A 19133-nucleotide genomic window follows, 5' to 3' on the forward strand; every position below is an offset into this window, starting at 1 on the left:
AAATATTAATATTTTCTGTAGAAGCAACAAAAATTATAAATTAATAATTATAAAAATATATAAACTCAAAACATTCCGTTTATTGTGTCGGCACCGAACGAGTTGTAACCAGACTGCGCTCTTAGAATAAGTCGTATATCACACGGTGAAGTAATCTCACTAATTACTCGCTATATCCACGCTAACAGTTATTTAATTCTAAATTAAATAACTTTTATGAAATACCGCACTGGTTTATGGTCATTTTTATAAGATTAGTTTCATTGGTTCGGTGGTATTATTAATAATATGTAAGTCGATGGAGATGATGTGTTCCCACATTTTGCCAGAGACAGCCATGTACTTCGAAATAAAAGTACACTATATAAAAGTTGCCTTATATAAATTGACACCACATTCATCTAGAGACCAGGAACGCCCATATCTCGTCGCCACAACAGCAAAAACCGGCTCGACCTCCGTCACAGTTTTTTGCTCCAGTTAGACCAACTTGTTCATACTCAATCCAGCGTTAATATGTGACCTTAGACTTTTGTTACGTTGACTCACATAACATGTTAAAAATATATACGAATTAAATGATTTTCTAAGTAATATTATTCAATTGATTAAGCTCCTCTCAATTTTTAATAAATTACCACTGAATTGGTACTTATTAAAAATTCATAAAATGGTTGTTATTAAGGGAATCAAGTGAAGCTCGATGGCCGTACAAAGGCATCGCAAATGAAGAGCTACTCAATCGCCGTCTCAGCTTCTCGAGACGAGTGCCCTTCTGATGGTAAATATTAAAATACAGAATGTTTTTTTAAAGAATAATTGACCGTCGCCGAATCGTCTTTTTGGTTATTGTGATTTGGATATTCAAATATTCCCTGATTAGCTATTGAGTTTTACAGGTTATTACGAATAGATTTTTCTTGTTTTGTTTGCTGATATGTTACTGATGTACGTAAAGTGTTTTAAACCAACGCAAACCGTAATCATGAACAAGATTCACATTCACGTCGACCAATAAATGCGTTTGACTTGTTTGAAACCGCATCCTCCTCTATAGCGGGATCAAACATGCGAATTAGGGCGTCGGATGCTTCACCACGAGCAAAGCACAGCAACTATGGTGACAATATTCCGCAGTGCGCAATACATTGCCAGCTATACACCGACCTCGGTTTAAATATACGGAGGGACGGCATTGCAGTTGTAAATTAACCTTTACCGATTACGTCTGATGTTTGGTCCAGTTTTGGCAACGTTTAGAACCATTTTGTTTTATTAATACGTTCACTAGAAAAGTCTATCTTAATTTTTACTATAGCATCTGATTTAATCATCAACTTCATTTTTTGAACTTGTTTTATATATTGAATAATAAAAATATTTATAACATTAACATTATTTATTATACCAATGAATAAAGACTACATTAGCAATTTGAATTATTTCAACAGGAATTCTCACATATATTTAAACAAAGTTTCCGTAGCCGAGATAACTCGAGGCACAGACTAAGCCAGGCTAAACATTGTTACGCGGTTAGCGTTCTGTGTGCGCCAGCATCTCGTGTCTATGTAAATGTATTGCAGTGTATTGCAGCAAAAGATTTCTTCACTAAACTTATGATTTATTTTATTCTTATAATATAAATATAACTATTAAAAGATAATGGAATCTTAAGATTTATTACAGATGTAACTATGGTTCAAACTATCTTGTTTAGTAGATTCGTTGGAATTTTTAATCATATATTGGTCTAAATATTAATATCGAAGTGAACAAAATAACTGTGTACTAATGACACGGTATCAGTGATAATATTTTATTGAAAGAAAAAGTAACGATAGCAAAATAATTTAAAAAAATATCTAAAAAGTTTACACTTATACGTCATGATTTTGGCATGCAGCGTATTTATTGTGAGTCACAGAAAAATTCAGCATAGAGTATAAAACATTTAGAGCGGCAACTTTACGACTGGTGTGTCGCAGATGGAAGCAGAAATCGTAATATCTGTATCGTAAAACAGTCGCGACCCGCCCGGATAAAAAATATAACTGCCAGATATTAATTCTGCCATTAATATTTCTTCCTGTATTCGTGCCATCATGTTTTTTGCATTTAAGCAACATAAAAATATTAATTTTGATTTTTAATTTATATTCTTTTTCGTATTTTTCGCTGCTCTGTCCTTTTTTTTTTACTAAAATGTCGCATAATTTTGTGACATTTTAGCTGTGTTTCTACTTTTTTTTTTTATTAATTATTTAATAAGTTCGTCTTTCTATACACGCATTGCATCGTATATAATTTTATATGTAAGAAAATATGTATTTTTGTTATATATTTTTTCAATAAACTTATTTAGTCCGTTACATGAGGTAATAAGATTTGAAACGTTATATGCGTCTATATTTTAGTGTAAATTTCGTATATAAACACGTATTTTCAATTAGTTCGTTGAGAGCTGTGTACTGTAAGTCGTGGTTCATGTTTCAAATTGTATCAATGCTCGCCGCCTTTGATACAAGCTTAAAGTTTATATATTTCAACGAAATAAAACAACTACATGTCTTGATTACATACAACTCTTTCAGCCTCGACAATACGGCCAAATAAAATCCGTAACACGTTAATCTAAACGTAAAACAAATTTATTCCACAATAATATATAAATGTATTCCGTAAAAGTTCACTTTAAAACCGACCACAAAATTCTTGTTCACTGACAGTATATTTAGTCGTAAAGCTAAATTGCGTCGTATAAAAGAGCAATTTCTTAACACCCTCGCTTCGTTAACGTCAACTCACTGAGCGCTGGTGGACCATAATTCTATCAGCGAGTGAAATCCAATTTCATCTGGATAGTAAAATAAAAAAAAAACCGGTATGGGTGAACATGATGAAGGCGCAGCCCTAAGACTTTGATTCATTACGGTGTTTCTGCATCCGATGCTCTTATAATTCGCTGATCGATGCAACTAATGGTCGCAAATAAGTTTATCCGATTAGTCCGATTTCGTAGCTGGTAATGGTACGGGGGCTTTAATTGAACGATATCTCTAGTACATGTGATGCAATGTAATACATACACATACATTGTATACTCTTAACATATACCACGATCTTATTAGAGCTTCCAAGCCAGGTTACAAAGTTGAATTGGTGACGCAGCGGTTTGTTAGTCACGAAACTGGATAAGGTTTTCTGTTGTAAGTGTTCGTATTGAAATGCAGTCATGCGAGTAGCACTGGATAGGTCGGACATTATTGACTGAAAACAGCACGCGAAATATTCATGCAGCTTACATAACATGGGCATTGCAAATATTGTGTTGTTTAATATTTTTCAACCTCAATGCTAAAAATTTTAAGGATATTCGTATATAAAAATGTATGTCTAGTATCTTTTAGGAAGCGTCTCGTTTCAATAAATTCCGGTAATTTAACGAATAAATTAAACAATTATACATGCTGAGGCCCGTGTCCGTACTAAAAGGACACCATTAGCATTAAGGTACGTTTTATGTACACTTTGTTTTCACTCATCATCTGTCCCTTGGGGATAATATTAAAAGCTGTGCGGATTTTTTGTCAGCGATATCTAATAAGTATAGATTTTTTTACAAATTCTAACTAAAAGTATCTTGATTTTCTTTGAACGAATATTACTGTCAGTAAGTCATATATTTAAATTTAAAGTAAACGTATCAATAAACATGTAAAGTTGAGATAATTATTATTTCGTAGTAACATTCCGAGATTGGTAGCACTGCAATATTGTTGAGTTATATATAAATCGTTCACAGAATTTTATCCTTATATAGCGATGATGCACGGTTTAAAAGACGCGTTAGTTCTAACACAGGAAGTGCAAAAAAATATTTAAAACCCCCTCCACAGCGCATAAATACAAAGTCTATATATTTTTATTCACATTAAAAACACCTCAATCGTTTAATTAAAGGTAATTTGTATGTGAATAACAGCGAAATGTAATATTTAATTCTCGCGGCTAAATACATATACGGCGAGAGCAAAAAATATTAACAACCGTAACGAATATTTCAATATTCCATTTGCTTAATTGCTTCATATTTTTTTTTTGTCCGGCTCGCAATATCGTAGATCTGTGGCCTTTTTAAACTTTCAACGGCAGAACGAGAATGGCCTTCGAGTGCAAAATAGTCGAAAATCATTAATCATTAAAACTGTGTATAACGAAGAGATTTTTAAAACAAATATGATGACAAAAAAATATAACTTTTATTTTAATAAATTTTATTTGTAGTTTTTGTGTTAACTTTGAATTCAACCTCCTTTCATAATACATCCAAGAAAGTTACCACAACTCTATAATGTGGCTTCACTTCGCACCAATTAAACTAAGTAGGTATAGCTGTTTCAATCGTCTATGAATTATATAGTTGGAACTAAAGTTGTTCAAACAAATATTACTAAAACCTTTAACAAAATATATTATTTATACGATAATGGAAAGAATATATAATGTTTAATAAAATATGACTCAACGATATGCTCTTTCCCCACGGGCTCAATACTATATACGAAGCGTACTTCGCTGGGGAAATAATGAGTTATTTTTCGATAAACATAAATAAATCGCAATCCCCAGTGATCCGAACCACGCATGCATAATGACGTCACCTTTTAAATATGCACCATCGTAAATGTTATATGCCTACGGAGACTTAAAATAATCGTTCAATACCGTCATACGTCTTGTATATCGACGACAATTTGACGTGCGTCTTTTTTGACGTTCGTCATGTTGAATCTATTGGTGTATGTAATGTTTTTTTTTGTTTAACTTAATATAAGTATGGCGAACTTCAGACGTCTCTACCTTCGAACTAACTATGATTGATTTCGTCAATAGTGGGGAGCTTAGCCATCAATCACAACTGACGGTGCTAGAAATGAAGGGTTACGCACTCCAGATATTTGGAAACGTTGAATATATTTATGGGGGGAAATGTTAAAACGCCAGAGCTGTGTTTGGGTTATAAATTACCTTTACTAGATGTGAGATATAAATAACATATAAGAACTCTACTTCCTGCATCAAAATGTAATGGATACGCTCCTTAAAATATATGTAAATATATAGCAACTTGTATCATGACAGTAAAAATATATAAACGAGAGCTGTCTTGTGAAGTTTGAAAAATAACGTTGTCTCTATTTTAAGAGGATCAGCTGTGAAATATGACCTGTGTTGAAGGGGGTCCAGCGGCTTAAATCACATGCAAGAGACATATCCAGAAAACCTTTGAACCATTTTATACACCGAATAGTACATAAGCAACATTTATTATATATATCTGTATATATACTTTTTCAGAAGTTATTAACATAAGAATATCAACTACATATGCATAAACATATAAATATATTTACTAATATATTTTTTTTTATGTAGATTTATACCTATAATGTTTGCTTTATACGGAAATTATTGGTTTAAGCGTCCTTACATGTCTCTAATGGAAGCATGAGAGGTAGAATATTATATTAAATCGATTAAGGGCGAGAGCATCTCGTCCATTCGTTACTCGAAGGGCGTTCTAAACGTGAAATTTTCATCACAAGTAAGACATGTTTTTCATTTTTTAATATCAAAGTGCACGGCGAAATGCTTTCAGGAATTTTAATTTTAAAAGCAGTATGCAAACTTAATTAGAAACTGCTGCGTACTCTCGGCTCTCAGGCCATCATGCACGAGAATAATTCTCGAAATTTAATACGCGACTTGATCTTATAAATACAGATCTTTATGGTTAACATGAAGCAACATTGAACTCTAATGGAAAAGTTTAAGCGACAATGTTGAGTAGCGTTCTGCATTAACAAGATTATTCCTCAATAATGTGTTTACAAGATACGACCAAGTAAGTCCGCGTTTAACTTTAATGCAAACAATTTTTTAATTTTAAATCATAAAAATATAAGTACCTACGCCTCTTAAACAAACATTTTTGCAGTTTCCTTTATAAAATATATTTCAGATACACTATTTCGAAAGTAAACTGGATAAATGTCCTACAATAAATGGTTTTAATAACAAATTATCCGCGATAATTACACAACACAGGTGCGGTAGAGTTTAATGAGGATATAAATTGCTATGACCGGTCTCAGAGACCGCTCTATGTTAAAATGTTAAACAGTCGTTTACAAAGTGGACCGATGATACTAATGCTCTAACATTACTGTTACCTTAAATAATTTATACAAAATTTAAAATTTAAAACCCCAACGTTTTATAACATCCACATTGGTCGTAACATTTTTTTGTCCAGTCTTAACAATGCTCACGGTCCTTGGACTATTTGCGAGTAGTAGACATTTTGACGCTCGTTTTACGAGTGGCAAAACAATTTTAACAGCGCTAAATTCAACTTTGCGGCATCGTTAAAATTATAACTGTAATCTAGTTATGCGAGATTTTTATGAAACATTATATTATTTGTATTGTAAACAGAAAAAAGTCGTGCCAGCGGCTCTAAGATGTTAACAATCATTACTTCTCAAATATACATTGAAGATAATTTGTATGGGAATCTTTTCATAGATTTCTATACATCATGTACATTTAATTCTTAAAATTTAATTAAATATAAAATTGTACGATTCTCACGAAATAAACAGACTGTTCAAAGGAACCAAGCTCAGCGCTCAGCCGCTCAGTATTACAATAATACTGAATGCATTTTTATGGAAATACGTTCTTAGTTAGCAAGTCCGATTCGCTGCCTTAGTATACCAGCTCTGAAGTGCATTTCATTTTGTTAACATGATTAGTTGTGTTTGCACTATTATGCAACGAAAAATATGTTGAGATCAATTTTCAAAAGATTACTTATTACAAGTGGAATTCTGTTTCCTGGTAAGAGCTCATAACATAATTTAAAACATACGATATTAAACTTAAAATATATTAAAACATTATAAGTGTAGTTTTAATTTACTTTTGTCGGTCGTCCGTAACAGATGTCACGCGAATGCAGTGTTACCTTCGTATTAAAAGTTCACGTCACATGTGTTTTATATTCATTATATTTTATGGTGGAACATATAATACAGCAAGTGAAAAAATCTCTCACAGCTTCGGAAAGCTTTGAAATTATGAGGGTTCCTTTCAAATTATTGAAACGAATGGAAAAACTTTTACGTTAATCTTATATTCTCGTTTGAAATCATTCCGTAAACAGACAAACGTCCTAGATATGTCCGCTGACAATCGAAAACTTTTGGAACGACATTAACACGTGTATACCCCTATGCAAAAGCTAGTGCAACATAATTTTCCATTCGTTATATACACAAGACTTAAATGAAACCGTATTTTTTCAGTGCTCTACCACTGAAACGCCTTTGCCGTGTCGGAATAAAATGTCTAAAATTACATGAGTGCCTTCGAGGCATTGCATACAGTCGACGGGGAAGAAAAAACAAGAATGACAGCTCGCGAAGGTTGTGCTGAGATCTAGTTGAATTCGTAATATATATAAAAAAACTTTGATAAAAAATATCCACAGAACATTTTTATTACCGGCTTATAATGACTTCACTGTGGCATACATATGTCTGTATATCTTAGCTTACATAGAAGTATCCAGAATAAATTCAGTGGAGAGTACATTCGACGCATCGTAATGGAAAATTAAGAAAGTGAATATTTCCTAGCATAGTATTTTTCTAAAAAGTTTATTCATGTAGGTAAACTAAAAAGTTGAGCTCTGTGTAGTAACAAGGGTTATTCCTCCTAACTGCAAGTTAAAACCGAGTGTGACATTCAGGTATAGCCTGATGCTATTGTTACACGTTTTGGCGTATATTTACGTAGATGATACGGTCAGAAATCGAATTTGCTTGATATCCATATGACAATATCTACTTGGTCATATTAGTTTAGTCCCCGGCTTTGCTTTTATTGCGGCATCCCTATTTCCTAAACATTGGTATTACTTATCTAACGGTATGAACTGTCAGGCGGTTTTAATTAAATGTAATCTAACGACATCAAAACTGTTAACAATATTTAAAAGAATCAAACTTAAATATCTTAATATAAATAACAGTCACACTTTTATAATAAACTGAATAATTTCAGACATTAAGAAATGAAGGAACTATGAAGTAGAGAAATAAGAGGTATAACGCAATCTGATCTGGTACCAATACCTAATAATTTAATAGGAAACAATATTTTATTCACAAAATGTATTAGAATTTTGATCACTTTATATGTATATACGTATATGGTCCTCATTTGCTGGCAACGTCGGACAATACCGTGTCCCATTTTACTCTGTTAATTGACACAATGACGTGGCGACACGAAAACAATTTGGGGGGTCTCTGTATCGATAAACTGAGTGGGTTATTTATGTACAAGCGATCAGTGATCCCTCGAACCCTATTAATGCAAATGAACCGGGCACCGCTGTTTTAATACAGAAGATCGCACGGCACTTAGACCTGCCCTTCATGTACGTGTTAAATAGCGTTACTCAATCCATTAAACAATAACATATGTATGTTATATTTTAAATATGATGTGATTAATATTATTATTTGTTTTTACTTAACAGTTCATTATTCTAAATTAGACGTAACAGACAACTGAAACACCGTTCTCTATGTACTTAAAAAAAAAACGAATTATTTCCCCACTGATTTATTAATTATGTTAGAATAGATTTTGTCTTATAATTTAAAATCTTTATATATAAAATGTTGTTGAAATTAAAAAAAAAAATATTTTGACTCAAAGTTACATTTATGTAAAAATAGAATATCTTGGGTGTAATAACACGTAAGTGTGGAGTCATCCATCACAAGGAAATATGACGCCGATCGCCTCCCAAATATTACGTAACTCGAACTTACTACACGCTTACATATCAGAAAATTCATCCCAGAACCGAAAGTACAGATCAACAAACAAATGTATCCCATAAGAGCCGTAACCTTTTTCTTTGATAAAAACTCCGATCCTGAAAGTCATCTATTCATTTGAAGAGTTTCGTTCAGAAACGTCCAGCCGTTGATCGAATAACAAATCTGGGAATCAAACTTTTGCATTGATTTTAATAATAATATATTTTTTCTTAAACATCACCATTATCTGTTGAGAATAAGGAATAAATAATGTTTAAATATTAATAAGTGTTATTTATTATGCTAATTTAAGTTTAAAGTACACGATAAAGTAAACCCTTCAAGTAAACGATGATAAAATTCTAAAAACTCGTACATTCATGGGTATTATTGTAAAAACTATTATTTCCTAAACGTATTTACACACACAATAATAGAATATAGAATTGATTAATGATTTCAATCATCCAACACAAACCGACACGCACACAAATATAAAGCAAATTAATTGTCTTAGAGGCATCCAAATCATAGATGTATCTATTCATTATTCTGTGTGTTGCGCGATACTAATCTTAGCCCGCAGCGAAGCGGTCACGCACGCCCAAACGGGCTGAACTCGTCTCAAGTGATCCATTAAAAGCCGACTTCGCTATGTTCAACACACACACACACACACACGGACGGTATCGATGAATTAGATTATATTCATATTTTTTTTATCTTGTAACTTTTGACGATTTTCATGTTTGTACCATCACAGACATCATGTATGTATGTCTAAGTTGTAAACATGATCGTATCGAAAATAAGTAGGTATTTCGCAAATATATATATATATTATTTTTGCTGGTTTTGGTAATCTTATTTATACATATGAATTATATTTTTTATTTCTGAATCTCTTAAGTATCTAACATATTTATAATAACGCAGGGACTATGACATATTTTTAAACATATTGTCGTAATTCTCAACATTGCATCACACTTAAGTGTTGCTGGACTCTGCGGGGCTCTTAACGTTCATAAGATAGATAGACATCATCTACTTTCCATCTCAAACTTCACGTGACAGAGCCTTAGGAACTTCAACTAGTTATTGTTTAGCCAATTTATATGTACACACGATAACCGAGCGATGTAGATTTATGAGGATAGTTTTATTTAACTATACTTCCAATATTAATCGGTTACTTTAATACTCCAACCCTTCAAGATGAACCGTTATTTTGAAGTAATAAATATGTTATTATTTATCAAGTATGCTTAACTTCTAGTTTCCTTCGTTTTAATCCACTTGCATGCTGTTTTAAGCATCGCTAGTCAGAGAAGTGTCCTTCTGCAGCAAGATTTGTATTGTATCAGGATTTAAACAAATGTTTAGTATTAGTTGATTTTGATTGAATTCTAAGAAACTCTGTGATTTTCAATATCTACGTAAAATTTTATTACGTATTCTTTATTATGTAATAGTACCTTTTTAGGACGTCGCTTCGTACAAAGCCTACTTAAGTCTTTGTTATTTCAGTTGTAGAACGCAAATCACTGCTTTAGCTTTGTTAGAACCAGATGCGTCGTCACTGCTCCAGATGTTGTTAAGTATCCTCAGTTACATTTCACAATCCCAGCTACCTGATGTATTCGAATGTACGACAAAGATAACATCTATATTCGTTTCATTTAATGATATCTAACATTTTCGTGTGTATATTTAAATGAAACTAAGTTTTCCGGATACAGTGTCAAATGGCACTGTCTCGTCTGCCCGTAATCACGGTTGCATTAAAGGAACTGAAACGAAGGGATCACGTAGATATTTAAAGTAATATAAAAAGCGTGTTTTTTTTTCATTTAATTTAACCGTAACACAATAGCACTAATTTTTTAATATAATTGGATTTAACTTAGCTATCATTGGCAATAAACTGTAAATAACTACTTATTGGATAATAATATTTTTCGTATATGGGCGCCCGTATTTTATTCCTCATTTTATGACAAAGATGATTTCATCTCATCTCTCCCTGGTCTCACGGATGCTGGAAAGTAACCAAAATGTCTTAAAAAATTTACAATTATAACTCAAATCACTATCGTAAAATATAGTCGTAATAAAGTTTACTCTTGAAAAAATCTTACAGATTATTATGTATATTACGTGATTTGTTGCCTACGAAACGTGACATTTGAAAAAAAAAAAACATATATATATATATGTGGAATGATTTACATTAGGGTAAGTGATTTCTAATATCTTTTTCCTTCAATTGATATTTTGAGTCGCACCCTGAACACGAGAGTAACTGGAAAGTAAAGCTTAACATTCAAATGAAAAAAAAAACTTATTTAAAGAAGAAATGTCAAGTGCGGAGCTTAAAGGATCTCATTATAATTGTCAAAGAGAAGAGAGCTGCAAAGGAAAAAGACACAGACATATGGCTCTTTAACTTAACCTCATTAGTATCGCTTTTAAAAAATATTTATTTCATAGTGAATGGTAAAAGAAAAGTTTACCTACACACATATATATATGTATTAGATAATCTGTTAAAATATATTATTCTATACGTAAGAGGTTATTTTGTATCTTCAAGTTAAGGGTTAATAAGGTTCAAATATTTTACGAGAAATTGAGATCGCAACACATGCTTTATTGATTTATTATATAATTAATTGTTAAACATATTTAGCGGCCAACGTACTCTCGAATGATAAAGGTCTTGTGTTTGCGGAATATCATTACATTAAATGTTTACTTTAACTAAACTATAAATATATATATATAAAATTTGTGTAATTATTATAAATTAATTAACTTTCACAATGCATATAATATGCAAAACTAAAGTAATATCGGTTGCATTAAATTAGGAAGTTCTGTAACCGTCCGCGTCTATTTGCGTTAGTTGTTTGGTTATTTTTAAAATTCTAATTTTTTTTAAACATTCTGAAGCAAGTTAATGTTTTATTCTCAGCTCCGTTCACTCCACTACAAACAGATGACGGTAAATTCTTATTTAACCGTCCTCGGCTTCTGTCTGAAGAGATTGGATTAACTCGTTTTCCTCTTTGCTAATATATTTATTTAATAGATTCAACAAGAATTAAGACAACACTGGAATAAAAGACTTACTTGTAATATAAAATGTACTGTATATATATATATTTAAAGAACTCCCTTGAAATATTTTAAAATAGATTCATTTATCAGTTGAAAGACCAGTGTTTGTGATATCAAGAGATCAATTTTCTTTTTCGGTTTTCCATTCGATTTAAAATCAGACACAGTTTGAGAATATCATACCGAAGGAAAGTTATTTCAGTAATCTTATAAGGCTTTTTGCTAAATTAAATGTTATACTTAATAGTCACCAAATTTACCGCAACAGTATACGTGAGTTGATTATCAAATAAAGAGCTCGTCTTTCCCATAGCGAGTTTTGCTATTCCATCTCCGATCAAGCTCAGGAATAGCTAATACATCCATTTTACTCCAAATACCTGGAGTTATAAGGCCTGCAAATACGTAAAACTCAGTAACCTTTGTCCTATCAGTTATGCAACTTAATAGCTTCTTATCAAATCAAACTTGTTTGTATGTATATGATGTTATGTGTGATAAGTTTAATATTTCACTCATATAGGAAAAAGTTAAGAAGTCGAAAAACAAAAAAATACAGGAATATTTTTTTCAAGGTTGTCTTCCAACAACAGTAATTTAGATTTTTCTGAACTTTAAATTCATAGTTACGTTATCATCACTACAAGTAATTAATGAACTTGTAAAACAAAACGATAATAGCATTAAATTCTCATAAAAAGCTAAATAAGGTTATCCAAAAAATAAATAAAACTCTCTAACAACAAGGCCCACGATGAAACGCGAGTGAATTGAACAAATATATAATGAGGAAACAAATAACGGTATGGCTCCGAGTGATTTCACACGTCTCAGATGTACATTGCAATATATTTGTTTATATATTTTTTCACAGTCATTATAATTAACACGTTATTTATATAGTATAAATTATATTCTATATGCAACTTAACCAACAATGAGGAGATCAAACAGTTGCTGCATCTGGTGGGTAGTTGATATTTATTGAAAATATCTGACTTCACGAGCCCGAACCATCTGTTCGCAGGAAGCTTTTTTTTTGAAGATTTATACAAAATTTCATCAGACGCCTAATCTATTGATTGGACAATAAAAATTAAAAATCTAACAAATAATCCGAGTCTTAATCAGAAAAAATATAGATTACGCCCTTAATATACTCCGATGGTATTTAAGTTAATATTATAGGCATAATAAAAATTAATAACAAAGTTACGTCTATTTAACTTCGTCATACACCACCCTGAAACAGCACGAACCTAATGGCTATCACGAGCTATTCATTAGCTAATGTTTTCAAAATACGCCAAAGGGTATAAAATGCTTGTGACTGGAGTCAAATAGAGCATATCTCGATTCTGATGCACAGCTTTTTAAAGACGCTTTTACAGTCTGTCAAGGGACCAAAGCAGCCTTCTGGAAAAGGCTTTTGTTATTCCCGGATTAATAGTTTATTGGATCTCGTACTTTGGTTAAGATTCGCCTCTTTATGAAAGGTTCGTTTATTATTATATTATGTTGAATAATTAACTATGTATATTTAAATATTTACTACTTATGTTATTTTAATATATACTTTTATAGAATTGTTGTTCGAAATAATAGTGAATTTAAAGAATAAAACGAGTAGATAAAGAATTACTACACTCATATAATGTTAGTTGATATAACTTTTCACCGTGGTTTGAATTTATTATATTTTCGACCATGTTAAGTTATTCCTTGATTGAATTCATTGTCACTGCTACCAATTAATCATTTATCACTTACAGTTTCAAACCGATTAAATATTTATCGTATAAAATGTATACATTCAAATAAAAATTATATTAAGTACTAATTATTCTATATAATTTTACATGAATATATGTAATTAATAATTAGTACGAATTATAGATAGCGTACTGAAATGCGTTTCGTTCCACGGATTTATGTTATCATTACATTAACTTTAGTATCTAGTTGTACTAGAAGGTTTCAAATAGGATCAACTCTCCTACTATAATACGGTTCATTTGACCTTACACTGGTTATGGGAACCCCTCATGCTCGGGTTAGTCTTTACGGTCATCGGAGAAGCTTGAAACTTAACTGCTCTATTGTGTTAACATATTTTTTTCAAATAAAAAATCGATATTAATAAACGGAACAAAACATTTCGGAACAATACATTTCCGTAAACGTACCACAGAACAGAACAGATATCACATTATTGTATCTCAGGTATTAAAATTCATTTGTGAATAATAATAAAATACATACATACAATTCGAAAATTCTACCAATACTGGCAATATTATGACAGAGACATGAATGCAATGCTGATAACAAATTAACATCGAACAACAGTTTTTGGTCTAATGATATTGTCAGGAGATGCTCGAAATTTATTATATACCGAAAATTAATATATTAATCATGAGAAAAGAGGAAGTCCGCTTAGTCCAGATGCGAGGAAGGTCTACAAGGAAAGGGTTGAGATTGAGAAGGAGAGAATGCAGGACTTAAAGTGCGCAATTCCTGAGCACATTCTTTATAATGTATCTTAAACAATACCTTGAGGCTGGTTACTTTTCAGCTGTGCTCAAACTTGACTAGATTGATTTTAACCAAGTTGGGGTCATCGGTAATAATTTTTGCATGTCTCTCCATAGAGTCCAGAGCAATAAAGCAATATTTGCAACACTTGTCCAGATATGACAAAATATTCCACGCTCAACCAGACCTGTGCTTTGTATAGAGAATGACGAGTTTTTCTACAGATGCCATAGCTTTGGACTCTATGAGTTGCCAAGGTGAGATTTGAATATACCTCAATACTTAATAACTGAATGTGCTGAGCTTTCCAAGGATGTCTTCTGAAAAGTTGGAGTCAAAGTGAACGGTCTTCTCTTGGCGGTGAAAAGACACGCTTGCGTTGGGTGGCGTTAAATTTAACACGATTTACGTCACCCTATTCGTAGGCTGACTGAAATCTGAAACTAATACCGTCTACAACGGCCTCTCTTTCCAAAATATACACATGCAGGTGTGTTTTCCCACATGTACATACATGCATTTTAAAATTGTCTTCGTGGTCTAATGCATTTTCGCTAGTTTGTTTTATTATTTTACAATCATAAAGAATTATATATAATAATCATAACGATTATAATTAATATAACAATTTTGCAGAACCAGCTAACCATTAGTATGTACATCGAAATATGTCAATGCAATTTAATAAAGTATTTTATATTTTTCTGTTAACTTGTTATAATCAGTAATAATCGCCGATTTTTATTAATTCATTTCATTCAAGTATAAAAAATAATTATATGAGAAGATGAAAGTAATTTAACTGCCCCATTGATCTCGTAAACACTCGCAGATCAGGATCCGCGTCAGTCGAAAGCATCGTATGCAATATTGATAGTGCTTTCGAAATGCTTATTAAAAAATTATATTTAAATGTTCCGCGAGTACTACTTGGTTTCGTCGATTAAAATCATTTAATTCTGGAATCATCCAGCGGGAGCCTGAATCCAATATTGATTTTATTAAAACTTCATAACTTCCGTCCTAACATAATTTTTTTTTTACAATTATTGTATTAAAATAGAGCGCTCATTTATATTTCAAGCATAATTTTAAAGCAGATTCGGTACATTGTATATCTATATATAAAACTTAAATACGTTTGACGTGTGACTGTAGGTTTATGAGTGTATTTTCTAAAACGGAGCCTATTTACATATGCATTATAAAAGCCCTTCAAAATTCGGCAACTCTTGAATTTTTTAACTCAATCGTCACAATCTCTAGATATACTACCAAAGCCCTCTCTGGGTATGTTTTGAATGAACAAGACTTTAATTTTTCGTTTTGAAAAATGAAAATTTTAATTAATATTTAATGCGTTAATTTTTGGCCATTGAACTTAAAACCCTTACATATTTCAATCCAAAGTCCCGAATTATATTTTAGAAATGATTTTCCATGAATAGAGTATTCTCACGTTGACACGACTGTGACTATACCGTCTTCATATCTAAATTGTTATAAAATTCAAGGTTTCCTTTATTAGGTCAGCGAAATATCTATTATTCTTATCTAATACATATATAAATATTATCTGTTTACAGAATATGCTCCGACGATGACGTTCGTTTTGGTTTCTTGTGTCGTGAATCTCTTAACCAAATATACATTCATTTTTTATATATTTTTTCATCTTAATAATAATGTATATTTTATTATGTTTTGCGCAAAAAGTGATACTGATAAAACGTTAATTTAAAAACAATGGGATATTGGAAAATTTTTAAAACAAAATACGAGTGTGACTGAATAAACATAGAATGATAGAGCTGTTTGATGTGTTATTTATTTTCATAATACATTGTTAGCTTATAAAATTTTTATACGGCACTATTAGCTGAAAAAAAAAATTGAGATCTAAGATTTTCGCGAGTTTTATTCATTTAAATGAAACTAGTATTTTTCGGATAAACATCTCGTCTGCCCGTGATCACGTCGGGAGTATGTAGTTTTTTACAAAAATAAATCACGCGTAGTTTATCCGAAAAATCCTAGTTTCATTTAAATGATTTTTTTTTTTTATTTTACTTACAAATACTTGTGTATGTGCATTAAATGGAATTATCGTAGCGTATTAAGAGAACAACAAATTTTTAGGCATGTTTTTTATCCTAAAAAGAGGTCCTAATTCGTCGTAATCTCTAATGAAGAGCGTCTCCCTCGTCCGTCCTTGAGATATCATCAACTGGGTCAGATAGCACATGCTCCCGATCGATATGTTTGCGACTTATTCGCGTTCCAACAACCGCCGTGTGTTAGACGAAGTGTCCGAAGATAGATTGATCGGTATTCTGTAAACAATCTGACATCACAAGCTCATAACGTACGTCTGGATCGTATTTATCATGTGCTTGTAACATTTTTATGATATTATAATTCAACGTTGATACGATATTTGTTTATTAATTGTTGTATAAACCGCTTGAAGCCGTTCAGTTCGCATTTTCGTTCACATTAAGCCGTGTGATCCGTGTAATGGTTGAAATTAATTAAATCACAGCGTCAGATCACGCTTCACACAATATATATCTGTAAAAATCTTACGTATTTGTAACATGGGAAAGCATTCGTCTGTTTGTGACGACTGGATAGCTGGATTTCATACGTTTTAATATGTGTGTTTGATAAATATATCTCGAGTGCCGTAGTGTAAACAAATCATGATTAAAACTAAAGGAGATGATTGTATTCTTGAACTGCTGGCGCTACTCTGTGACCAGAAGCGGTCTAGGAGGAAACGGAACAAAATATTATGTGAGTTAAAATTTTTAAATCTCATGCTGATTATTTCTAAAACATGATTAACATATGTTTAAAATTTATATACAGCAAACAGAACAATGTATTCTTTAGAAAGAGAACTAATATTTTTCACAATAATATTTTAATTAGAATAAAGAACTTGACCCACTTAAAGCTATAGAAACGACATCAAACATGTGACTATATATAGTATCTGTATTTTTTCCCGTGAAAGCAAAACATTATCAGATGTCCTACCTAATTGTTGTAGGCGAGTCTTATCTCATATATCAAACACAACTGATAAGAGCCAACAGTCGTGCCCCGCTCGCATCGGCCCAAACTCCAAAACTAATATTTGTTTCAACTGCACCAAACCGCTGTTTGAAACAAAACAACGGCCCGTTATTAAATCGCTTGGTTATATTTAATTTGTGTTTATTTGTTAACGGCCGCCGGTCGGACGCGCCGAATAAATATTTGGTAACCGACTCTCGGATGATTTTTATTGAATATGAAATTTAAATGTAGTTTTTCATAGCGATTCAATACGTGTAGTGATGTGAGAAAATGTGTGTTATCGCTGTTGTGGTTCCTTGTTTAAAATGAGAGGTTTTTGGACTGAGTTCTTGTATGTAGCCGCCAACCACCCGTTTCCCTCCGTACCCGGTGATCTAATGTCACCATTAGACTTGGACAGACACGATGAATGTTTGTATTTATTTAATTATCATTATACACTATTGTTAACATAATCAATTACACGGCATTTGGATATTTTTATTGCGATTGAAAATTTACGTGCGAATAGATTGTAAAGTATTATCGTGTGGTGATAAGCAATCAATTTGACAGTCACCTATATCATAGACAATACTCATTTGTGAACCGTAAACGATTTAGTTATATAATCTATGCCCTTCTGAAATTCGGATACAATTGATATTTTATTCTCCTACTTTTATTTTATAGAGTTTAGCCAGCAATCTGTTTGTTCTGATGTACACAAGTTATAATTATTTGCTGCCCTCGTTATCAATGACTGTATGTGTTCTTGTGATACCCAAAGCGACACGGAACACCGCATTCAATGCCGTCTCAGATGAGATATCACTCCTCGAGCAATGTTTATCTTATCGATATATTTGAATCACGCGACGAATCGATTCCATTGGATCGAATAATCTTATCTTACAGTATGAGTTTTATAATCGTGTGAGACGTGAGTGCCCTAAGTTTAGGGAGAAATATTCGATGATAGTGTCCCCTAGTATCGATATATCCATGGTAATAATTAGTGTTGGTGTGTACGATGGATACGTGTGTGTGATAGATTAGTGCGTCGTAATGAGATTACCGCCCGTGTCCTTGGGGCAGACAGCGGACTGTCTTCGTGAGTGCGTCTGGCAGACTGCGTGTTGCGTGGTCGGCGCGTGTGGTACATTGGCCACCGTCCACCACCTACTGTCCCAACCTTATCCGGCGTTAGACGTCGTCATCGCAGCTCCCACATATGCCAGGAGACGTAATATAATTCATTTCTCTGTATATAAATACAATTTCATATTCATAGACTTAACTAAAAAGGAACGGAACGCCGAAAATGGCTAAATGATTTTCATATCACAAAAAAAAATCTATTGAAACTTTTAATAAACGAGCATGTTATAGAGATAGTTTGTTAAATATTGAATATTTCATGTTCCCATCTTTTCACTCTCCAATTATTCAATCCGTTCTGGCAACGTTTCATACATAAATAATTCGACTATATAATAATGTTAC

At 32.2% G+C, this 19133-nt stretch overlaps 1 protein-coding gene across 6 annotated transcripts in view; it reads left to right on the forward strand.

Annotated features, from left to right (window-relative positions):
* Window positions 1–19133, forward strand: part of LOC116771390 (atypical protein kinase C) — a 109601-nt gene that overhangs the window by 74444 nt on the left and 16024 nt on the right. The window contains exon 1 of one of the 6 annotated variants that reach the window (XM_061523136.1): window positions 16866–17360. The exons of 3 other annotated variants lie outside the window; for them this stretch is intronic. In XM_061523136.1, coding sequence (XP_061379120.1) covers window positions 17267–17360 — 94 coding nt within the window. In that variant the 5' untranslated portion in view covers window positions 16866–17266. Of the gene's footprint in view, window positions 1–16865; window positions 17361–17697; window positions 18060–18546; window positions 18874–19133 lie in introns of those variants that run through there. 2 more of the 6 variants (XM_061523135.1, XM_061523134.1) reach the window with 2 other exon arrangements.

The sequence above is a fragment of the Danaus plexippus genome, chromosome 17 (assembly GCF_018135715.1).
Source record: "Danaus plexippus chromosome 17, MEX_DaPlex, whole genome shotgun sequence".
NCBI lineage: Eukaryota > Metazoa > Arthropoda > Insecta > Lepidoptera > Nymphalidae > Danaus > Danaus plexippus.